The sequence below is a fragment of the Prinia subflava genome, chromosome 4 (assembly GCF_021018805.1).
Source record: "Prinia subflava isolate CZ2003 ecotype Zambia chromosome 4, Cam_Psub_1.2, whole genome shotgun sequence".
Lineage (NCBI taxonomy): Eukaryota > Metazoa > Chordata > Aves > Passeriformes > Cisticolidae > Prinia > Prinia subflava.
Genome location: NC_086250.1, coordinates 6,812,291 through 6,837,310, shown reverse-complemented (window position 1 = coordinate 6,837,310; position 25,020 = coordinate 6,812,291). Strand labels below are relative to the sequence as shown.

Here is a 25,020-nt window from a genome sequence, read left to right as displayed (position 1 = left end):
TGTCCCTTGCTGTCTTTTTTAGAGGACCAAGAGTTTGCCATTGCCTAAGAAGGATAAAAGCCACCTGCGAGAAAAATATCCAACTCCCAGCTGAAGGTCAAACTTCACAGAAGTTATAAAATTAATGCTAAATTGGAACTGCTTTTCTTACTGTAAGGTCTTCCTTCACCTGGTGCTGACAAGCTTGGGTTCCAAAAACCCATGGAGGACAATTATCAAATAGAATCAAAGTGCCTTTGTTATCAGCTTACTACAAAAAATCTGGCTGAACACATCAACAATGCTGTCATGTGTCTGCACAAAATAGTTTATGTAATATTTCCTTACATGTATGTCATCAAATCCCCAGGAAGAAATTCTGGTGAGGTTAGGAGGGGGACGGAAGGGCTGAATGAGATGGAGATTAAGGAACTTTTATAGATTACATCTGATCCACCAATACTGACAGATCTGCACAGCAGCAACGTGAGAAAAGAAAACGCTGTGTTCTTGGAAATGAGTGTAACTACATGAAAACATGTCTGAAATAAAGCTTATGCTTGAAGCTTGTAATTCAGAATAGTTTTCTTCCAGTTTCTGTTAAATTAAATCAATTTGCTGTTAGTTTAGAACAAGCAGGTTTTTAAAGGTTCTGACTCCTGCGGTCGACTAACAAAAAACATCTACAGGATAGGGTCTCAACCAGCCCATTCTCAGCAAAGTTATTTTTCAGAGTTTCATGGTGCTAGCAAAGGCACAACTACCATGTACAAAAGATTTGAACACAACCACAGAAATGACACCAGGAAAAAAACCCGCATCCATGCTTACAAGAAGAGATCTGGGAAAGCACAATTCCAAATGCTATTCTGGGAATCTCCATTTCCTGCTGCAATGTTTCCAAGAAACTGGAGACTACAACGAAGAGCTGAAAGAAATCCAGAAAATATATTAACAAGAATTCAAAACAACACTAAGAAATTTCACAGAAATTACATACTTCAATATTCCAGATACACACTGCAGAATCCACCTCCAGGAAGCTTTAGGTGCAGTATTTCACTGCTACTGTACATAAATATTTGCATTTTCTCTTCTAACGCAAATGATTTTATTAAGTATTTTAGAATTACATCCAAGATTTGTGTGAGTATTACACAGTGGCTATTAGGGATTACAAGAACTAACTGACAGGTTCTTGCACCTCATCTTATATTCTGGTTAGCTGGACAAATCATTATAGACTATTATCATGTGTTCAATACCTTCTATCCCAGAATTTCTATCCCATAAAAATGAAAGGCAGCTCTCCAAATAGCTCTGCCTCCATTTTTGATACTGAATTTAATTTTGCAAATTTCTGCTCTTACTCCAAAAGATTTCTTTTAGTCTCCTCTCAATACAGATTTAAAATATGAGAAGATGATATCTCACCACATAAATTAATATCCTAGAGCAGTCACCAAAAGATGTAGATTGAGAAAAAATAATAGCATGAATCCAAAGCCTTCATGAAATGAAAACATTATTTTGTCCTTATCAGCAGCTCTCAATAGCCTGGCCCTTATTTATAAGTTGGCAAAGAAACTTGAAATTAAATGTTCAGATTCAGTTTAACAGATAGTACAAACAACAGCCTAATACATATGGAGGCAGATAGTATTGCCAGGTTCTGCAAATCTAAAATTAGGTCTCTCAGAAAGGTGCTGAGCTGCTGTGCCAGCTGGCAGCCAGATTTCCTACACAGGTCTGGCCACACGTCCTCTTGAACAGCAAGAAAGCGAATCTAAAGAGTGGTCACTTGGGCTTAGAAAAAGTAACTTTTTTTTTTTGGATAAATATATATAAGCCAAAGTATGTATGTATTCTCCATAATGCATCTTGAATTATATTCTCCTCTACTTCCTAAGGTCTCTGTTCTCTCCCCCTGCACATCTGCACTGGTTTATTGTTTTCTGCTCATCATTGTGCTTCTGCTCCTCCCACCCATCTGGTTCCCATCCTGCTGACTGAGGAGGTTTCTGAAGGACAGCAAGCATGGGCACGTAGATATTTTATGGAAATACTTCCCTGCTAGAAAAAAATAACTAGGCAGTAAATCCTAGGAACAGGGTATTATTTCCCTTGGTGAATTCCTTATCTATATAGCAATAAGGAAGGTCTCTCAAAGAAACATAAGGTTGGTTGACTATATTCCAATCTTTCCCTGAAATTCGCTTGACCTTTTTCAGCTATCAATTACACCTTAGTTATTAGAGATGAATCTGTCCAAAAAGTTCTACGGACCAAGGAAAAATGTTCAAGATCTTGTAAAGTTACCATTCTTACTGTAATGAAGAGGAAATGCCATCAACACATTTACAGTACAGTAATAAAGAGCTATTCTTAATCACACAGCAGACTCTCAGCATTTGTGCAATCAACCAATACTGCCCTTGTCCAACACTGATGTCCTGAATAAGGAAGGAAGATACAGGAAAAGGTGACAAATCTGTGGATGCACCCATGGAAAAAAAAAGTTTCATCACTAAGTGGTTGTTTCTAACCAGTAAGAGTTAAGATTTTTCTTTTAATTAGAGGACACAAATCAATATAAGGACAAGTGGGTATTCTGTAAGACAAAACCTATCATATCTATTCCAAACTAAGCAGACAAAGAGGATGCCTTGGTAATGCAACATTTTGCTATACAAGCAATCTCACATGATGAATCTCAGCAGTTTGGAAGATGTGATTCTACAAACACAAATGAGCACCCAAGGTCACACATCATGTCCAGCGGTCACAGACAGAAAAGCACAGATGAAGAGGCACAAACAGCGTGAAAAGTCATCACACCACACCTAGAGCAGCTCATCACAGCATGTTCTCTGAACCACATCACAGCAGTATCTGTATGGTTTGTGCTTAAAAAACTAAAACATCTCCCCCAGAACTCCACAGGAGATGGTCTTGCCATACATAAATGTCTCATGCAGTGCCTCTCTCCAAATAGAACTCCATGTGAAATGTACTGGCCTGGCACCAAGCTACCAAGAGACAAGTGGATTTTGACCTGAGCATTGCAAATCTATACTGTGGTATTTTTGCTTTAAAAAACAAACTCCCCAAAAATCCAACTAGAGCTGTTAATTTACAGCAAGGTATGTGTGTGTTAAAAAATGCAAACACTACAATAAAAGGGAAGTATTGCATTTCAAACTATGGAAATCTTTTCTTAGCATTCAACTTCCATGTTTTTCTTTCCTGTTTTACCTCTACTGGACTTGGCTGCTGCCACATGATTGAAGTATGCTTGGATATCTGTACAATACAAATACTGCTTTTCTCCTCTGTAAGAATTTCATCATCATAAAATCACAGAATCCTAGAATTACTAAGCTTGGAAAAGACCTGTAAGATCATGAAGTCCAACCATCAACCCATCACCATCCTGTTTACCACTAAAGCATGTTCTCAAGTACCACATCCACACCTTTTGTGAGTACTTCTAGGATGGTAACTCCACTGCCTCCCTGGGCAGCCCATTCCAGTGCCTGCCCACCCTTTCCATGAAGAAATTTTCCCTGATTTCCAATGTGAACCTCTCCTGGTACAATTTGAGGCAATTTCTTTCCACGGAGTTTCCATGTCCTTACAGCAAAAGCAAGAAAATGTAGATGCCAATGAAGACAGACTGCCATCCAATCAATAATGTGCTTTCCAAAAGGGGAGAGGGGAGAAGGAAAACAAAAAAGAGAGGGAAAAGAAAAAACAAGACAATTTCACTTATTCCCAAAAATGTACAGATTTTTACAAAGCTAAAAACAACTGTCTTAAACAATTCTGTAGCTATCAGCATGGCTAAATTTTACTTTAAAGAAAGGTTACTCTGTGTGTGGTCAAGAGGAGTATTTTTAACCTGATGGTCAACCACCATGAAATTGCATGTATTAAGATGTAAATTCTGACACACAAATCAACCCTGGAGCTGAAGAGACTTCCCCTCACTGAGATTTCAATAGCTCCTGTAAAAGCTGGTGTTCTTCAGCAAATGCACAGATTACATGTTGCTTTCACAGGCAGTCTCCAATGGCTTAAGGAGACTTTTCTACATTCTACAAAAATAACCTCTTTAAACAACTGAGCAAAGGTTACAAGGAACACTGACTCTCTACCTAATGAATTCTGGTACCTAAATGTTTATCTACATGTAAACTGAACATTCAGTCACTCCAGGCCACCCATGACAAAGGTGAAGCAGCGGATACTTGATGGCCCTGTATGAGGATGGTTTAAATCCAATCCAGCAGTTCAGCATCTTCAAGATCACAGCTCCCTTCCTTCCTTTCAGTCCTTTATTATCACAGAACAACTGAGCCAGGCTCTAGTCCATGCTTTTCATTTAATTATTACATTGACATTATCTCATTTAACAATTACACTACATGGTCTAAGGCACCACAGTGGTGTCATCTGGTCTCATCTCCCTGCTCCAGCAGGGCCATCCCAGAGCACAGGGCACAGGATTGTGTCCAGAGGGGTCTGGAATATCCCCAGGGAGGAGACTCCACTCCCTCTCTGGACAATCTGTTCTGGGCTCAGTCCCTGCCCAGGGAAGAAGTTCTGCCTCATGTCCAGGTGGAACCTCCTGGGCATCAGTCCCTGCCCGTTCCTCTGGTGCCATTGCTGGGCCCCAGGGAGCAGAGCCTGGGCCCTGCTCGGAGCCCTCCCTGCACACAGGGACACCCAGGGATGAGGGCCCCTCTCAGCTGGGGCTCCTCTCCAGCCTGGACAGCCCCAGCTCCCTCAGCCTTTCCTCACCAGGGAGATGCTCCAGTTCACATAAAGACACCATTTCACACAGTGCCATTTGCAGAATCAGGTTGTGTCTTAGATGAAAATTTAAATTGCTGAAGTTCTAGGAAGAAAGACTTTAAGCATTAGGATTTTAAAATGCAATACCCTGTTTCCTTCTGTTCCACACAGTTAGAAAAGAGCCCATAAATGTGCCCAGCCATCATTTCTAAAAACCTTGACAGCAGCTGTAGAGGTTTGAAACAGTCCTAAGAGATTTCCATTCTCTTTATTTGGGACAGTCAACAGAGTGACAGCTGTGAATACAAACCTCTGCCTTTACTGGAGTTATAAAACAAGCAGAGATTTAAAATAGATCCAACCAAAGCACACACAAAACTGTACAACACTGCTTGTCAGACTGCAAACACAAAGCTTACAAACTTGCATCTCTGTCAATGCTCTAACCAGTAATATGCAGGAAAAACAGAGCTGGAGTGCCCCCTCTGCACTGGGGCAGACACAAAGCTTAACAAGTCCTGGGACCACAACCCAGGCTCCCAAGAGCCTGCACACTTTTAGAGTCGCCTGTGAGCTTTGCAAATCGAAACTGTGGGCTGTGAGCTGTCACACAGAGCAGCTCTGGCTGTTTGTAAACAGTGGCAGAATGCTTTGATAAACTGCCTGTCCTGGAAAAATAAAACCTCCAACTCAGCATAAGGTGTAGACCTCTATTGCTATAAAATGTGAGTTTCCACCACCATCATCCGGTCATTGACTTGTTTCCTTGTGGCTGCAAGTTAAAGCAACTTCCAGTCATAAAGAGTTATTTGCCTCTTTACCACCATGAATCATACCACAAATACTGATGAAAATGTATTTTCCTTGGAAAACGGTCTGTCTAGACTACTGAAATTGAATGTACAATACATATATGGGCTCTGTCATTTAACACTATTAAAATAGTACTTAGTATTTTATTGCTGTAAATAAAATTATTGTCTAGCTACCTTTTATATTTCCACCTTGGTCTTACTGCACTTGCTGCAGTGCAGACTAGTAACCCATTTTTACCATCTGTGGAATACCAAGAATGTTGTGTTTAGTAAGTTTCTACTCCCCCTCCCCTGCATCTCCCCCACCTCTGAAACAAAGTCGCACTCATTTTCTTTTTCTTTCCCTTCACAAATGCCAATTCTAATTTTAACAGAACACTATGTGCATTGATTGGACAACCCTTGTGTTCTTGGAAGATAAAGGTCTAGGCAAAATATCAACACTTTGTTCTGACTGAAAAGGAGAATTTGACTTAAAGGCATGTAAAATTCTTGCTATGCTATTAAAAATATGGAGTTATAAATAAATTAAACGGGAGCTGGAAGAAACCATCAGACCACACATCAAATTAGCCTCTGATGCAAATTAAGTTCCAATGAGGTCTCATAATGGGAGATTCAAAAAACCTTGTGCATTTACTAAGAGAAAAGTCAGTTTGACAGACCTCTTGAGAACAGGTTCAAACCAACTCTGATTCATACAGTACTAACAAGGCTTATTAAATACAGTACTAGAACCATTTTCTTTATCTCCTGTTATTTTAATTGCATCATTTCATTTTCAGAAAGCAAACATAAATGTGCTCATTTCTTTAACAAATTATCTATTAAAATCTAAAGGCATATGAAATGGGATTCCTGTTACATCCCCACAAGTAGCAAAAACACATGCCTAAGATTACTCTCCTATGTGAAGTAAAACACTTTTAAGTGCTTACAGACCTGGGAACTGCCTTTATTAGCTTCCTGAACACGTTAGGATGTAAAATCTTGTTCTCGAATCAGCCCAAAAGCTGAGCCTAAATCTAATGCAATGTCTCTTTAAAGGTCCTGCAGCAGCGAAATCAGCAAGTTTGAAGTACTGGGGAGTCTCCAACATGGGCTTAAACCATGCCAGGAAACCAAGAAAAATAAGAAGGACTGGCCACCCACTATGCACTATTAGTGGTGTCTGACTATGAGACACACTCCTCCCACATGATACCTTGTACAGGTCTGAAAAAAAAAAAAAAAGAAGAAAAAAATTATTAACATGCAAAGTACTAACCAAGGTTACGAATAATTTTCTCCAATTACTTTTGATAGCATACTGTGTATGTTGTTTCATTTAACCCAAAATTTCCACTGAAGTGCTTCTATCTGCCCTCAAAAAACAGAATGATCTTTTCCTGTAAGTCTGTGGAAAGACTATCAGACTTCCCCTCACTTACTTGTACCATTTATATTCTGTATCTTGCTAATAAATGGACCACAGTCCTTCTGGAATACAGAATTACAAGCAAACGTACACTTAGTACTTTTACTTGCATATCCACATTACTGTACAGCAACAATTTAGCATCACCCTCTTTTGGGCATTATCATTTAGTTTAATACCTGTAAAGGCAGCTCTTCCCACTGCCGTGTTCTGGTCCCTTTTGTACCACACGTGGTAGATGCCCAGAGGATGGAAGACAGGGAAGGAACTCAATGTGCCTCACAAACTTACTTGATGTCTCTACACATGATATAACTTGGGAATATTCCCTAAAATTCTCAACAAAAAGCAAGAGACACATTTCTCTCCAAGTTCAAAGCTGCTAGCAAAATGTGTACTGCAGAATGGGAAATAAAAGTCTTGTACCTTTGTGTCTGGAAAGCCATGGTTAGACAACTTTCTCTTTTCCACCAGAACAAAACTCCTCTAACTGGAGAGTATGGAAGCTGTGCCATGGCAATGATAATCAAGCAGTTGAGAGAATGACATGTGTAACTCCTGCATAATTATAACCACTTGGAATTTTATCCCAACAGGCAACAGATGTGTCCCATTGCTCCCTCTACCCAGATCTTCCTCCTCCACCTTCTTTCCATTCCCCTTCCATCTTCACTTTCCCTGGAGGAAAAACTACAGCCCCCTTGGGGCCTCTGTGGGAGACTCTTTAGAAGAGATATTTCCTCTCAGCACATGTGAAAAAAGTTAAGCTTCTTCTCCCTGCATTAAATTTATGATGCACTGTCTTTAGGAAGGTCTCTGCAATTAAAAGGTTTGTTTGCCCCATTCTCCCCACCTTTATCTTGAGACCCTAATGTCCCTGCTGCAAAAAACACGGTGACATCTTAAATCTAGGGACGTTTCTGCAAGGTTTGATTCACATACATTTGGGTAGTACAGAAACCTGCCTCGTTATGAATCTTGCTGATGTTATTTGCTGGGGTAGGGTAGGGGACACTAAAGAGCAAGGAAGGAAGGAAAGGACTTACAGAACACTGTATTTAGAGATCCACAGAAATACAGGCATTACCGTTCATTTCAAGCCTCAACCAAAGTAACCAGAAACCATTCTAATTAAATAGACATCAGCAAACTCCTATTTCCTTTGTGCTCCAAGTGGATATCAGTCCACATTATAAAACCACTATGCATGTGGCATAAATCAGCAACATCTTGGCAGGCTATACTAGAAAGCCTCCAAATTGCAGGAACGGGAAAAAAACAAATCAGCTCTACACACTGTCTAAAAGCTGTACCAGCAACAAGACCAGGGCAGCCCACTGACCTACTAATTGTTCTGACTTAGGGATATTTCCTCAGGTTACTCTCTCTCCTAGAAGGAGCAAAATTATTTACACTGACACTGAGACAGTCTCTGCCTCCCAGTACAGCAATTAAAATCTTTCCAAGAGTGCCATGAGAAGGACAGTTTTGACCATCAGAACAACAAGTATAAACCTGGTGGAAAGCACCAGCTTCTTAATCACTATTTCAAAGCCTGCTTCCAATGCCATTCAAGTCATCAGTACCTGACAGGCAAACCTCACTAGGCAGGACCTGGTCTGTAGCTCAAATTGTGCCTCCACAAGTTGCTGCAATAAAACACTTTTACACTCACATATACACTGGCAATAAAATAACTCAGTTCAGCTCAGCTTAAAGAGAGAGAGACTATTTATAAAGACAAGAGGGAATGGCTTCCCACTGCCAGAAGGCAGGGTCAGATGGGATATTAGAGACAAATTCTTCCCTGTGAAGGTGGTGAGGCCCTGGCAAAGCTGCCCAGAGAAGCTGCCTCAGCCCTGGAAGTGCCCAAGGCCAGGCTGGATGAGGCTTGGAGCAACCTGACGTAGTGGAACCATGGCAGGGGGTGTGCACAAGGTGATCTTTAATGCCCCTTCCAACCCAGGCCATTCTGTGATTCTAAATCAGACCTCTTCTGCAGAAGCAGCAAGACTCAAGGACAGAATCAAGCCCAGAGTGGGAAAAAAAACCACCATTACCATGAATCACTGCACTCAAACAGTAGGATATTTAGATCAGAGTTAGGAAAAGTTTTTAAAATGAGAGTCCTCCATGGGACTAGTAAGGGATAAACACAGCAAAATGGAGCTTACTATATTTGGACACAAGAGCCTACAACTACTGGTTGCCTGTAATAACGAAGATCCAAGCCCTGCTGGAAGTTGGAAGCTCCATTTCCTCTTCCTTTTTTTTTTCTCCATTAAGATAAGAAAGTAGAAAGGACTCTGCATATAAGTCGAGTCCCTGGTCCTACAACGGACTTTACAACTCCCTTCTTCAGTGGACCTAAACTCTCTCAAACCCCTCTCCACTCCAAATATTAAAAAATGAAAAAAGAAATTAAGGCATGCGTCAAGTTCCCATATTAAGACCAGAAGTCACAGCCAACATCACACAGACATGTCAGGCTGAAAATACGGGGAACACTGGCATTTACTGCTGTATCACACGAATGTACACAAATACCCCAGACCTGCAGGGCACAGGGAGCTGTGGCTGTGCAAGATCCAAAGTGTGGGAACTCCCAGAGAATGGGGCAAGAGTTAACTACTGCAGGCAGGGCCTACATGCACAAGAGCTAAAGAGAATCCTCTGTTTGCAGACTCAGGACAACTCATCAGTTTGAGTGCTCTTGGGCCAGGTTTGGCTCTTCTTTTGCAGACAGCTGGAAGTGGTGTAAAGGTTGGTTCTCTATTTTGTAGTTTCTGCAAAAAAGCCAAAGCACAAAGCCTTGGAGCAATGACCTGAACCAAGACCCACCCAAATCAGTCTTTCCAAAGCCTTCAATGAATTTTGGACCAAACTAAGAGAACCAAGAGAATGGTCTTGCCCACAGAGGTTGCATAAAGTTGACATGATTTGGAACCATGAAGTTGCAAAGCCCAAATCCTTGCTGTAGGTGTTCTGAAGACAGCTCATTAAAAATCTGTGGCAATATTCACCAAACATTCAGCAGAGACAGAACAGTTAAAAATGCCGTACAGGGCAGGGCTGGAGCATCTGGGAACTTCCCACTGCCCAGCAGCAAGTTCTGCCTGTACCTTTAACCAGCCAAGGGACAACTGCCTATTGCTAGAAAACCTCACTGATCTTACCATATATATTTCTGGGAGATGTTCACATTCACTTTTAAGAGGAAATCACACTCACTTAAAAAAAAAAAGGAAAAAAAAAAAAGAGCTCAACACAAAGGAAGAACAACAACAATTAAAAAATACTCCCTAAATGGTACAAAAGAACAAACCAATTACTTAAAACTTTCCTGTTTGGTAAAGTAGTAAAACGCTCTGAGCTATAGTAATTAGGGGATAGCAAAACTCAAAAAAACCAGAGGATTTTCTTAAGCTATGGAAACATGAGACCAAAATCCCAATACAAGTGCAACTAGCAGTTTACTCCTACCAGATAGCGTATCAACTGATTGTTAGGGCACACACTCTGCAAATGCTAGAGACCATGAAAATCCCAATATTATTTTTACAGATTGGAAAAACACAAAGGCCAAAAACAACACCAATAACTCAAATAAAAAACTCATGCTTATGTTTACATAGAAGTTTGATGAGTATAATATATTCGTCACACTCCCACAATTATTCCCCGAAAATACTATAAATATTATTTTGACAATGTAATTATAGTTTTTACTTCAACAGTGGCAGCAAAGCACTGGCACCAGTCCCTATACAAAAATCCTAACAGACAAAGCAAAGATCACACATTGAAACTGGCAACTCCTAAGGTCAGGGCTGTCCTTTACTCCTATGTCTAAAATAAAGTCTGTTCAAATTAGCAGCTGGTTTATTCAAGTTGTAATACATACGTAGTTTTAATTATGCTAGCTGTAAGCAAAAGAAAATGCCAAATACAAAATGGGAGTGCAAATTTTTAAATTCTCTTTTCTTCCATGCAGCTGAGGCATGTTCTTTCATGCTGCTTTTTGGGAATTAATCCTATGGACTGTGGGTCCACTCAGGAACTGCTTTTTCCCTCTTCCTCTCCCTAAAAAGAAAAGCTAATGTGAACCTAAACTGAGAAATGTCACCTATCAACAGTTCATGGTGAGTGTAGGACAGGTAAAATGATTCAAGCTTTATAAACACTCACTCATTCCATGTAAATCAGCAAGTAGCATGACTTGTACAAAAAAATAATACAATAATTTACTGTATTTGGTCACAAACGCCCCCAAGACCTCCAAAAAACCATATGCCTTCTCCTTCACAGATAAATATTTGGGGCTCTGAGGTGGGAAGAGAGTAAAGATTAACTACCCTTCCTTAATCCAGTTCATTTAAATTTTGTAGCCATTGTCTGTGAGAGTTTCCAGGACACAATTTAGAAACTGTACCTTCTCCAAATCCCTATAAACAAACCTGTGTGAAGACACTTGTTCAGACAGTTACAGGCCTCTGTTTATAGACAATAAAACTTGGCAATGGTTTCCCAAATACATTGGGTCAGCTCTGCTACAATACCTGTCTAGCAAAAAGTTACTACCTGTGTTACATCATACTTTCCAAGAATGTCTTGAAATATTTATTTTTATATAGCAAAAATTAGCAGTCATTTGGAAATGAAACCATTCAGTGCAACATTATTAAACAACTACAAAAAGAAGCAAAGGCAAAATGCAGTTTTTTAAAAGAATAAAACAGAAGAATGAAAAATACTGAACAAAAGAAAAAAGGGAAGCACAAAAGATGAGAGTGACTCCTTTGGTCAATATTGGCATTCATTAAAGAACATTTAGGTTCCATAACTGACCACTCTGTTTCTCTTTCCTGTTGATTTAAAGTATTGCTTTATTGACTTAAAATACTTTGCTGAATGACCAGGAATTTCAAATAATTTCAAGAACAAATGAAGACTAGTTAGACTGCAGTGTCACTACATAAGCCTCTAATACTCAGATTTTCAAACTAACCAAGCCTTGAATGCCCAGATTTTTCTGCTCACTGGTTCTGCAAAGGTACCACTCCAGTGCACTTCCAAAAGTCCAAGTATTTACTTCTAGCTCATTTTTCTACTGCCAAAATAGTTTTTTAAGGGGACCAAAGCCTTCTAGGGGATGAAAATAGAGAGATAAATAAATATTTACTAGAAACAGTAAACAGTTAAGGACACATGGCTGCCCATTTAAGAAGGAATACAGGAAAACCAACTCAGTGTGCTTTGGCAGGTTTGAAAGAATTTCCTTCCCCTGCTCTTCTGTACCTTCAAAATTAGCCAGTCTTGATTTTCCACTGTAATTCCAAACTGCAAGTCCTTGAGTGCAGAAATGGAAAAGGTTAGAGCAAAGAAACATCTCCTTTTTTCACTGAGTGAGGATGGAAAGTTTTGTTTCCCCTACACCTCTTGAAAAAAGTAGAAATCACTTCACTGGTATTTACCCGTTTTTGTTTTCAGGACTACTTTTGCAAACATAACAATTTAACCCAATTTTACTTATGGTCTTCAGGAAAAACAAAAACATTTGCTTAAATATGTCCTTTCTGTATACCTTTGAAAAGCATTTTGAATTAACAACTTTTTGGAGCTGAGAAGGTACCCAATGTAGCTGTTGGAAATTTATTTCCTCTTGCCATTTATTTTCAGGCATCTCTCCTAACGAAATGTCAACGTGGTTTCCTAGTACTACATGAGCACCTACAGCCCATATTCAGTGGCTTTTGAGATCTAGCATGCCTTCACCTCCAAAAGCTTACAAAGAAATCAAGAATCCTTCTTTGCTCAGCCGTGTGATGCTCTCCTGTAGACCCCAGGGGAGCTTTTGTCGTCTTACTTCACCAAAGATGAAATGTTTCCATCCCATTTGGCTTTTGCAAGAAACAGTCTCTGGAAGCTACAGATAGGCCTAGGTCCCTTACATCTCATTTTTGAAACATGTGCACACCCCTGTGCTTTTCTAAATTTATTTTTAGTGTCTATGAAGGAATGATATTTTTATTTATACAGAGTTCTGAATTCAAAGGTTACTCATTGCTATCTCTTCTGCAGAGTGCTTCTCTTCCACAGTGATGGATTAAAACCCACTTTTTTCTTCCCAGACCATGAGCAAACCATAAAGCACCAATGGGTCAAGAGCAACTGACTTTTCATTAACTAAAAGAAAATATGCATGAGAACCAATCAGGTCCAGAACAGCTGAAGCAGTTCAACAACACTGACTGAGGCTGAACCCAGGGTACTATTAATGGTCCTGGTGGACAAAGGAGAGAGGAAAAAAAAAGTGGGAGAAAAGGAGAGAGAAAAAAGGAGGATAAAGGAAAAAAGAAGGAGAGAGGAAAAAAAGGAGGAGGAAAAAAGGAGACAGAGAAAAGGAGAACAGAGGGGAAAAAAGAGGATGGAGGAGAAAAGGAAGAGAAAAAAAGAGAAAAAGAAGATTCAAAAATGAAGAGGAAAAAATAGAGAAAAAGGGAGAGAGGGAAAAAAAAGAGGGAATAAGAGGAAAAAAGTGGGGGGGAGAAAAAAAGCTCAAAGGAACATTTTTTATAGATCCCTTGTAAGAACATGGCATTTGTAGTACTTGAAAAATGTTTAAAATAAGATATCACATATTTTCCCACACATCCTCCCTCACGAAAGGAAGCATGAACAGGTGTTAGACATATGATATTCATGTTGCTGAACATCCTACCAGAAAATGCTCAGGTTACTATAATAAGCACAGTATTAAAAAATTTACACAGAATCATCTTTCATCGCTGCTTTTGAAGGAATGCTGTAGGTTCTGTTCTGAAGAGAGTATCTGTAGCTATTTAACTACACCTGAACACTCCACAGAAAATTGGAAGCAAGGTCAAATTCCTGTTCATAGATTCAGGCTACAATCCACTACAACTGAACCAAAGTTTCTAAACTTCATAGAATTCTGAGCAGAGAACACCCCAAACCTTGCTCCAACAGCAGCACACCTGGACACAGGTTTTGACTGAGATCCCCAGCAGTGCCTGGAACATGAACACAGGCTCCTAACATTCTGTACCAAAAAAATTCTGCACCGGTAATAGTGTGGCAGCAGGACCAGGGCAGTGACTGTCACCTGTGCTGCCACACTGCTGAGGCACCTCCAATCCTGTGTCCAGCTCTGTGCCTTTACCTAAAAAAAAAAAGACACTGAAGGGCTGGGAGCATGTCCAGGGAAGGGAATGGAGCTGGGGAAGGGGCTGATGAGGACAAGGCTGATGAGGAGCAGCTCGGGGAGCTGGTAGGGCTCTGCTTGGAGAAAAGAAGGCTCAGGGGAACCTTCTCACTCTCCACAACTTCCTGACAGGAAGGGGCAGCCAGGGAGGGTTGGGCTCTGCTCCCAGGGAATAGGGACAGGATGAGAGGAAATGGCCTTAGGCTGTGCCAGGGGAGAGTCAGGTTGGACATCAGGAGAAATTTCCTAATGGAAAATGTGGTCAGGCATTGGCAGGGACATCCCAAGGACATGGTGGGAGTCCCTATCCCTGGAGGTGTCCAAGGAATGACACCTCTGGGCTGGGTGCCATGGTGGGGATCGGGCACAGCCTGGACATGGTGGTCTTAGAGGCCTTTTCAACCCCAATCATTCCACAATCCTGTGATTCTCATGTCAACACTTTTTTATGCAGCTCTCCCTGTGTGGTTAAACCCTCTAAACACTATGCAGGCCTGGTACCAGCACAGCACAGCAATAGCAATGCCTGTGCTCATTGACCTAAAACAAAATCAGTATCACCAGCAGCCTGGACATGAGGAATTCTGGTGGGATAATGCCTGGAGCACCTCCCAGGCAAGCACTGCAGCTGAGACCCCGCTCTGCTCAGAGAGGACAATCACCTCATTCAGAGAACTTGCCCAGCAAGTTGTTTCATGCAGGGCAGCTACAAGGCATTCAATGCCTTTTCACCTGAGAGGACAGAAAAGTATTTTGGCAGATAAATCATTTTTGAGCAATTATACTGGAATTTAAAGAGCATTCTTCAGCATAAGCAGTATTTTGAAGTGGTGAAAGGTTTGAGAAGATCTGTTTACAAACAAAAACATTAAAGCTCCTTCTGTCCAAGCTGGGGTGGGAATCAATGAAAGGATCAGACGGGACACTGCCTATAGAACATCAGCTTGCTGCAAAACAGGCACGTCCTTGCTTGAAACTTATCAAGAAGACACAAAGCTATCCTTTGGGGTTTTTCCATATTTTGGAGAGGGATTCTAAATCCAGCTCTCACATTCTGGAATCTAAAGATTCATCACCTCAACAAACCTCAATGTACCTTTCCAAAGGTCTGCTGGGTTCCACTGGAAAGATTTGCCATAGGAAAAAGGAAAAAAATCAACAAAAACTTAACCCCACAACCAAACCAAGACACGTGCTGTGAAGTGAAGATTTTCTGCTTGGGCTTCTGACAAGGATATTCCTCCTATGTCTGCTGCAATCCCAAACACACCGAACTACTTCTGAGCTCTTTAGAGATCTGGGTCTGCTTTAAGTTCAGTTAAAGTTCATCTGGCAGTTTCATCAGCTGCTACTGAGGCAAGTGTTCTTAGTCTTTGTACCCACAGCAGAAAAAGAAAAGGTTGTTATGATGAGACTCATTTAATTCAAAAAATAACTAAAACAAAGGGATGTGGAAAGGGTACTTCAGAAATTCCATTAAATCTACACAGAGGTACTATGCAAGCAATTACAGGAAATAAAACCAGGCTATGGAGTTCAACTCAAAGTAACATGGGAAATAAGCATGGAGGAAGAGTGGGGACAAACAGCTAACTGTAGCAATACCATAAAAAAGGAATAAAAATGTTTGTGTTTTTTAATGCAAGTATTAAAAAGAAAGGAGACTATTATTACAGGGACAGCTGGCTTGTACACGGATTGGACAATCTCTGAATGCTGCATGTATGAGTTAACTATTTTTCAACCTACCTGAAGTTTCAAAGAGCTATTTCAGGACAGACATTCTAACTTACCTTCAAGGATTCTGGCCCTTTGCTTTAGTGGTATAACATGTACTGAAAACAAGATTTTTTTTTCTCCACAGCTGTCTGGGACAAGTATTACAAACATACAGGAATTTGTTTTATTTTTAAAGCATTGAAAAAAAGAAAAAGTAAGATGTTATGGTGAAAACATGCAGTAGAGTTGTTTCAGTAAATATACTGAATTGAGGAGCCCAATTAACCACATATATAACCTGTGGGCAGCTATTTTTAAAGTATCACTCCTAGCAGGGAGGATGCAAAGGAGTCTGGATTTATTTGAATAAATATTAGCAACAGTTTTGAGTCATACCACTTTGCATAACACCTCCTTTTTAATTTCTTTGATCATGTCCTCTCCCTTAACCATCACACTGGTCACAGCAGTGGCTAAAGAATACATACTTTTATTTCATTTCCGGTTTTGTCCATTTGAAATTGTACTACAGTGAACTTTCTTACAAAAATCACCACACCACTCACTTATTAGCCTTAAAAGCTACCAATGGTTAGAGTGCAAACCTGCCTTAGATCAGGTTAAATTATTTTTCAGTCTGCAGAAAGAATTTTCAGTCTCATCTTTGTAAATACAATTATGTTGGAATTTCAAGTTTATTTAGCCTACAATTATTTGTTCTGGGAATTTTTCACAGGAACATGATCTGAACCATTACTAAGTACTGTTCACCCTGCAGTACAGCCTTACCTCCTCCTCCTTTTACTTCCTTGCTATGGAAACAACAGGAAGGTATTTTAAAAACCTTAAGAATATACACAGGCACCACGAGGGATCATCCAATCCAAGCAGCCATTTGAGGGAGGAATACACACCCAAATGAACAACCTGAAATATTCCACTTAACACCTAATTATCTGCAAGAACAAAATACATGTGCTACTCTAGCCTTGTGACCTGATTTCCTATTTGAAACATGAGGAGAATCATGAAACAGAATTACAGTTAATAAACACAGTACCATTTACTAATTTCATGGGTCTCTTTTGTTTCAACAGTGCAATCCAAGTCCAATTTAACGATTTGATTCGGTACAACCAATAATCCCCCAGTCAAATTTAACTGTTAGCTCCTGAGGGAAACCCTGCAGAAGGAACTGGTGCTCTAGGCACTACATTTTTCCACTTCCAGCAAAGTTCATCAGATCACTCAGCAAGGAATTAGCAACATTTGCTTGTCTACAATTTTTTTGTTGTTGTACTAACACATGTGGAACACATAAGCCATGCTCATCACAGAGGTTTTCCAAGGAGATCAGTGCTACTCACAGCACCAAATGAACCACCTATCCCAGGCCAACACAGCAAATCTTAGTAACTCAGATGTATTTGCTGAATGTCTATGTAGAATAACAGTCACAAAAGAACTTGTACCAAAATCCTGTTAAGAACTGCTTTGTCAATGCCACCCTTCAAATCAATGTTGACGAACTTAAATTTTACACCAAACTCTGGCTAGGAGAAAGTGCCTGAAGCAGATAATCAAATTACTGGGTTTTACCCCCTTGGCTTTTTGCTGTATAGCATTCCCTCTCCTTCAAACCATGAGCAGAGAACAGCACACACACGTGACAGCCCAGCAGCCACAAAGCCAAAGACCCCAGGCCATGCCAGCATCCAATGGGCACATGCTGCTCCCTCTCCTGCAGGTGCTGGGCAGCCCCTCTGGCAGGTGCCACTCTCCCACCACAACTCCTGGTGCTTTGGATGGGCTGAAGGTGCCAAGCCCCCTTTCCCAGTACAGCTTTTGGAACCTACTGCTGTCCAAGGCCTCCACAGGGACAGTGACGGGCTGGACAGAAGCAACATTTTCACTCCCATCACTTTTCCTTTTATCTTGCTCGTCTGCAGAGCACTTCACAACTGTGGGGCAGGACACTCTTGCCCTCCATGACCTCTCCCAGTCCTTCCTGTAACATGGCTTGAAAGTCACTCCTTGCACCATCAGTTCCTCCTCTTTAGGGCCACTGGAGCCCTTTCTGCCACCCACAGAGCTCAGAGCTCAGCTCCTCCCACACTGAAGGGCTGTGCTGGCATCACCAACCCTTCCCTGGCAGCAGGACTCCAGCAACAGGTCCAGGAATGAACCTGGCTTCAGCAAAATACCTTCACGTGCCCACAGGGCTTCACTTTGAGCCACACTTGGCAGCAAAAGGAAAGCCAAGCTCCTGGACTTCACTGCTCCCTCACAGCTCCACAAAGGTATTTGAGGGTAAATTACTGCACGGCAGCTGTTTAACCTGCTTTCACAAAATGACAGAAAAGCAGTAGCAGCAATCCAGTAAAAAATCTCATCTGAGGAACAGGAGTGGAAAGAATTAACAGACACAAGAAAACAAACATGCTTTACTGTCTGCAACCATAGACAGTCACAATTGGAGTCAAATGTGTAAAGCTCCACATGGCACACTGGGAAACACAGATTGTGAGGAGAATTACTAAAAACCTTTAATATGAGCAGCAATAACTACCTCTAGGGAGGAAGGGTAACATAGTCCCATTTTTCTCTTTACTGCACTGAAAGAACAAACTTCATCCATTAAGGAAATGTGAACACTACTCTGTAGTGTTAATTCTTGGCAGGTACCATCCTGACTGGCCAGCAACCCTAGTACCCAAATGAAAATTAAAAATAATTTTTAAAAAGTCACAGCCAAAATTTGTTTCCTGGAATCAAATAAAATAATTAAAGTATCAGCAAATAAAAAGACAATAGAACAGCAGAATGTATTTGGAGGTACTACACGAACTTTTTCTTTTATAAAACCAAATATCCTACTTCATATTAAAGAGTTTCCACATATATTTCCTTTAGCAATCTATAAGTAACGGTTCAGTGAAAATACAGCTGAACTAACTTGAGGCTGAGATCTTTTTAAGCAGTCTAAGAGAGGGCAAATTCTTAACTGCAATTCAAGAAAGAATGAAGTTTATTTATAAAACAAATGCATCAGTAACCTGACATTACACCACCCATATAAAAAAATATAGTACAGGCTATACATTTAACAAAACCCCCCTTACCTGTCAGTAACAATTCTTCTTTGATTTGGATTCCATGAAGCAACTTTATCAGATGGACTGATGCAGAAATGAGACCCAAGTTCCTATTATTAAATTGGGGGGAAAAAATACAGTAATTCACTTGATATGAAATACATGTAAAAAAATTGAAAAGGCTTTTCACCAAAGGTAACAGGAAATCTTTAGCATCTTCAGAACCTCTGAAACAAAAACAGTTTCTCCTATGTTACTGCCTGCCAATCAGTAGCCACATTACTGACATCAGAATCAAATCAAAGGGGTTTATTGCATCATCCTGCACTGTACCAATTCTGGGCACTGAACTTTCAGAGGTGAGTCTCCTTTCCTCCCTTTTTGCTGTTCTTCCTATCAGACATTAAACATTACCAAGTTATTCCTATAATTTAAACTGCTTTATTTTTGTTAAAACTTTGCTTTGTCTGGACATCAAGCATCCAGAATGAGAGTCATGTATCTTACTTCATAATAAACTTGGAGGATTTTCAATGCCAACAAAGCAATTAGTGACAACTACAAAAAAAAACCCAAAAAAAACCCCAGCAAGGCCAGCTCAGAGGGAAACACAACTCTCACACAGAAGCAGAGAAGGCCAAGTAATCATTTATCCTTTCTCCAGTGAGGAGGAATCCCAGGTACTCTCAGAATGATATGCATTGCATTGCAATTTCTGTGGCATTAACAGAATTCTGCCCCAGCACAGAAACTAAGACTTGGTCCCATGTCAAAATTACATTTAGCTCAATAAATCAAATTAACAAGTCCAAAGAAGTCAATGTTTAAGATTATAGTTCCCAAAAATTCTTTGATATAACCAACTTGTGACAAGTTCAGGGTTTGGTTTTTTTGTTGGTTGGTTGGTCTGGGGTTCTCGTGGGGCATCTGGGCAAGGAGGGTGTTGCTATTTTGTTGGATTGTTTTATAAACATCAACCAGACTATCAAGTTTTCACTAACTACAGCTGATTGTATTACAAGTATCCCTTCAATGTTGCAACAGAAACAGGCAAAGAATTGAGAGGCTAAACAACTTAAGGAGCCAGATTGACTTAATATCCTTTAAGCTCAACTTGCCTGTACATATGTATCAGGATTAATATGCACAGTCCTACATGCTGTGTTTTGCTAGGAAAGCCAGACAGATCTAAATGAACAATAAAAGACATACTAATCCTTTAACTGATTATTAAGATCATTTACTTATTCATTATGTTATTAAAAAAATAAAGAAAGAGAAAAAAGGGATAGTTTTACAGTCAGGCTTCCAACAGGCTTATATTATTTGTGTAATCAATTTCTATTATGGACCTAAACACTGTTCTATTACTGAGCAGGGCCCCAAACTGACCTACAAATAGGTCAGCTATTTTTGCTTCTTGCATATTTGAATTCAAGTGATCGCATCAAGCAGGAAACGCCAGTTAATAAATCAACTCACACAGCAGTGTAGAGTAAGAATCTCTTTTATAAAACCACACAAACATCAGAAGGTGGTACTTTGGCTAAAAGGGATCATAACTGTACCTCAGGACGTGCTGATTCTTGGCACACTCAACGCAGGCGTTCCTCAGGCACCTGAAGCACTCTGTTGTGAGCAGCAGGCAGGTGTCCAGCTCTGCCAGGCCACAGCAGCCCTGACAGGCCTGCTCAAGGGCACCTGAGGCACCTGTCAGGATTTCCAGGACATCCCGGAATACACTTTCTTCTGCTGTTTCTCTGAAACACAGGAATTTGTGGTGAGGAAAAACTAAAAATGCACTCCTGCCAAAAAGCTCATGACATTGACACTTCTTATTGTAAGCCCAAAGATGTTTCTGTAGCAATCTTTAATTATTCAGAGTATTTAACTACTCACACTCTTTCAAGTACAAAGAACAAAATAGATCACACAACCCTCCCATCAGCATTTTCAGAAAAGGGGCTGTAGGACAGTCGTGTCACTTTAGTATTCCTTGTGACTTTTCAACAGCTCTTTGGAATTTTAATGAAAAAGAAAAAAAATTTCTCGCTAATACAGATGGCTGGCAGGTTTATACATGACACTGCATGCTACCTTAGGAGGGATTGCATTATGTAATTTAGATGTCCAGCATTAAATGTTTCAGAAGAATAAGGTATCAGAAGTTCCAGCCTGCTGCAGATTTCCTCCATGGGACAGAGGTCATGGAGCAAGGTGTCTGCACGAGCACCATTCCGAAGTGTGTGAATCACAGTCAAGGGAAAAAGCCAACCCTGTCCCACCTCAGCAGACAACTACCCAACACAGAAGGCACCAGGCCACCTCCTGGAGCACCTGGACTAAGGAAAACAGCACTACCAAACCATAAGCATATGCAGAAATCCCTATGACTGCCTGACAGCTGCTGCTCCATGAAGATTCACCAGCTCCCAGGACTGACACACACATTTACAGATGATCTGCCACACAGAGATAAACAACATTTCCAAACGACAGCTGTTTGTCTACACTCTGCCCTGATTTTATGTCCACAAAAGAGATGAGGGCAACACATGCCAAGTGTTGCTAACTCAGTTGTGATACCACATGCTGGTGGAGAGAAGCCACACCAGAGTGTTTATGGCATTGCAGCAGGGAAGTTCAATAAATTTGCTCATCCAGTACTTCTGACCCGGGTTGGGAAAAGGAAATCCAGACACAGCCTCCTTGAACCTTAGACTTGTCATATGCTCAGGATCAAAAAGAAGAAAGTGAGATGAGAGGATATGTAAAGTAGCATTAAATAAAATGTTCATGCAGAAAACTCTTCCTAAAGGAGAATTAAAAAACCTCTTAATCAAACTCTACTGGGTGATATAGTATTACCTGCATTCTGCTGCTCACTCAAATGCCAACACATTGGCACAGTAAGAAATTCTACCCTCTCTATCATAAGTGATCATGTCCATAAATCAAACCATAGAATCACCAAGGTTGGAAAAGATCCTTAAGATCATCAAGCTCAACATTAACCAAATGCTGCCAATTCACCTTGTCCCTAAGCACACCCTTAGATACGTTTGGAGACATTTCCCACCTCTGCTCCTGCCACGTTTTCTTTCCTAGACTAAACAAAACTCTCTTAGTCTTTACTCACAGCTCACATTTTTAAATCCCTTATCAGATTTGTTGCTCCAATAGTGACACTTCTATGCTAGGCTACATCTTACTGACAGTACAGTGCCTCCAGTGCTGAGGTATGCTAGGGCGTGAAGGACACTTACAAAGAAGGGATGTATGCTGTAAGGTATGCTGTAAGAAATACAACAACGTACACTAGTATCACTAAATTACCACAAAAATTAGGTTTTAGATCTCCAAGAAATGTGTGTTTTATTCTGCAACCTCACAGTTGATCAAGACCAATACATTTACACATTCTCCATCTACACTGAAAAATTAAAAAAACCCAACACTGCATCACTGAGAATTACGGAGAAGCTACATTTTACAGTGGTGCAATACTAAAGGGAAAATACCAAAGTGACACAAAAAACAAAGACCAAATACAGAGCTGGCCCTCAGTCATTAAAAAAACAGTGGAGCTTACATAACCAGAAAGAAACTTTGGAATTCGGTTTTGGTTTCAAGACCGAAGAAAATATATTCATGGAACTTGAACCTTCAGCTTACAAGAAGCAGTGCAGCTCCTGCCACTTCATGATGTGCCAAGAGAGGACTCAGTGGCTGACACACCACAGTCCCCAAGGGAAATGCACCAGAGACAAGTTTTTCTAAATGTCAGAAGAGCTATGATCTGGTAAGGCAGCCCCACAGCCAGGGAGTGCTTTCTACACTGAGCAGAACCATTAGCTGTTCCAAGTTCTTAAATTCTGACATTACTCCAAAATGGGACCACTCAGCCCACTGTAGTTTCCTTCACATTGGCCTATGCCTTTTGTTGGATTATCCCACAAAACCAATTGTTTTCTGACCCAACTGCAAAATACAGAACCCAGTGGTCAGTGCAGGACATATTACTGTACAGCATTCACTTATTTAAATTGGTAAAAGACAAATTTAAGAAGCCAGAAGAAGTTTTGTGCACATTTTTGTGACTCTGCGGGTAAAAGGACACCTTACAGTCAGTCTTGTGCTGGAAAAGCTCCACTCTCCTGGCAAAGCTATGCAGCAGAACAGAACTTTTAGTCAGACACTGGATCAGAAGCATGCTGAGCTGCTGTTACAATTTTTCTCTTAAAATTAGATTGAAAGTTAAAAAAAAAAAAAAAAAAAGGTGCAGACATTTCCAGCAAAATACAAAGATGAAAGCCTTGTGTGCCCTAATGAAGCAAGCATGGGATAAACAAGGAAGTGTCTGTCCTCACTGTAACAGTGGAATATGTTGATTTTTTTAAGTCATTGAGGAGAGACAGAACTCCAAATCCATCTCTTAAACACTATGAAAGAAAATCCAGACTGCTGAAGCCAGATCATTCTGGGCAGAAATCAAATCTCAAAGCCTAAGCGAGCAGCTACTCCCACAGCTACATCCCACCTAACTGTGCCTGCCCAGAAAAGCACCACAAGCCCCAGAAGTGGCTCACGGGAATCCCATGAGGTTCCACAAGACCAAGAGCTGGTGCTGCCATCAGATCAGGACAACCCCCGGGGATGAATCCAGGCTTGGGATGAGCAGATGGAGCAGCCCTGGGAGAAGGAGCTGAGGGTGGTGGGTGAGAGCTGCCCCTCTGCCCTGCCCTGCTGACACCCTTCTGCAGGGCTGCATCCAGCTCTGGGATCCCAGCACAGGCAGGACATGGAGCTGTTGGAGAGAATTCTGAGGAGGCACCCAGTTGTTTGGACAGATGGAGAAGCTCTGCTATTAGAAAAGGCTGGGAGACTTGGGAGTGCTCAGCCTGGAGAGAAGCAGCTTTGGAATGACCTAAGTGATGCTTTCCAGTAGCTGAAGGGAGCCTACGAGGAAGATGGAGATTATTTACACCGGCCTGAAGTGACAGAACAATGGGAGATGGCTTCAGCCTGGTAAGAGGAGGTTTAGATTGGATGTTAGGAAGAAATTTTTCCCTGTGAGAGTAGTGAAGTCCTAGCACAGGTTACAGAGAGCAGCTGTGGCTGCCCCATCCCTGGAAGTGTCCAAGGCCAGGCTGGATGGAACCTGGGACAGTGGAAGGTCTCCCTGCCCACGGCAGGGGGTGGGATGGGATGAGCTTAATGTCCCTTTAACCCAAGCCATTCTGTATCTCTAGGATATTTCATGCCACCCACGACTGACACCCTCTCTCCGTGCTACAGGCACAAGGACTGAGCACACTGCAGCTCCTCATGCACCCCCTGGGGCAGGACAGGAGAAGGGACACATCACCCGCCCACACACAGGCACAGCCCCAGGAGAAGGCTGAGGGCGCAGACCCTCCCCAGAAGGGACCTGATCCACATCCCTCTGAGGATACTGAGAGCCCCTTTTCCGGCCCGCAGCCGACTCCACGAGGGGCAGGACCGCGCTGGGAGCCGAGGCGAGTCCTGCCCGACATCGGCCGGCACGGCCGCTCCCTGCTCCCCGCTACCTGGGCTGCGCCTCCCGCAGCAGAGCCGCCAGCGCCCGCACGCTCTCCAGGCGGGCCGCGGGCAGCGCTTCCGCCGCCGCCGCCATCGCCCGCCCCGGCCCGGCCCGGCCCGCTCCGCCCCCGCCGCGCGGAAATGGCGCCGGTGCCGCCCCCGGCCGGCACGGGCCGCGCGGGGCCCGCGGCAAAATGGCCGCTGTGAGGGAGACACGGCCTGGCTTTGCGTGTCCTTCCTTCCCCGTCCCTCGCCTTTCCCTTGTTATTCACTTCCCCCCGCTCCTTTTCCCCGCAGGAAGCTCACCGCGGCGCCGGCTCGCCCCGCACCTCGACCCACAGCTCGCCCCGTGTGCTCCTGGAGATACCCGTCTCTAAACAAAACAAAACAAATATTGAATGAATATAAAAA

The 25,020-nt window shown here is 41.7% G+C and overlaps 1 protein-coding gene across 1 annotated transcript in view; it reads right to left on the bottom strand.

Annotated features, from left to right (window-relative positions):
* ATXN10 (ataxin 10) overlaps nt 1-24,778 on the bottom strand; it is an 84,413-nt gene extending 59,635 nt beyond the window's left edge. Inside the window, exons 1-4 of the mRNA XM_063395295.1 lie at nt 24,618-24,778; nt 20,616-20,807; nt 19,075-19,157; nt 811-907 (exon numbers count right to left, since the gene is read on the bottom strand). Coding sequence (XP_063251365.1) covers nt 811-907; nt 19,075-19,157; nt 20,616-20,807; nt 24,618-24,703 — 458 coding nt within the window. The 5' untranslated portion in view covers nt 24,704-24,778. The remainder of the gene's footprint in view (nt 1-810; nt 908-19,074; nt 19,158-20,615; nt 20,808-24,617) is intronic.
* Between the last annotated feature and the right edge of the window lie 242 nt (nt 24,779-25,020).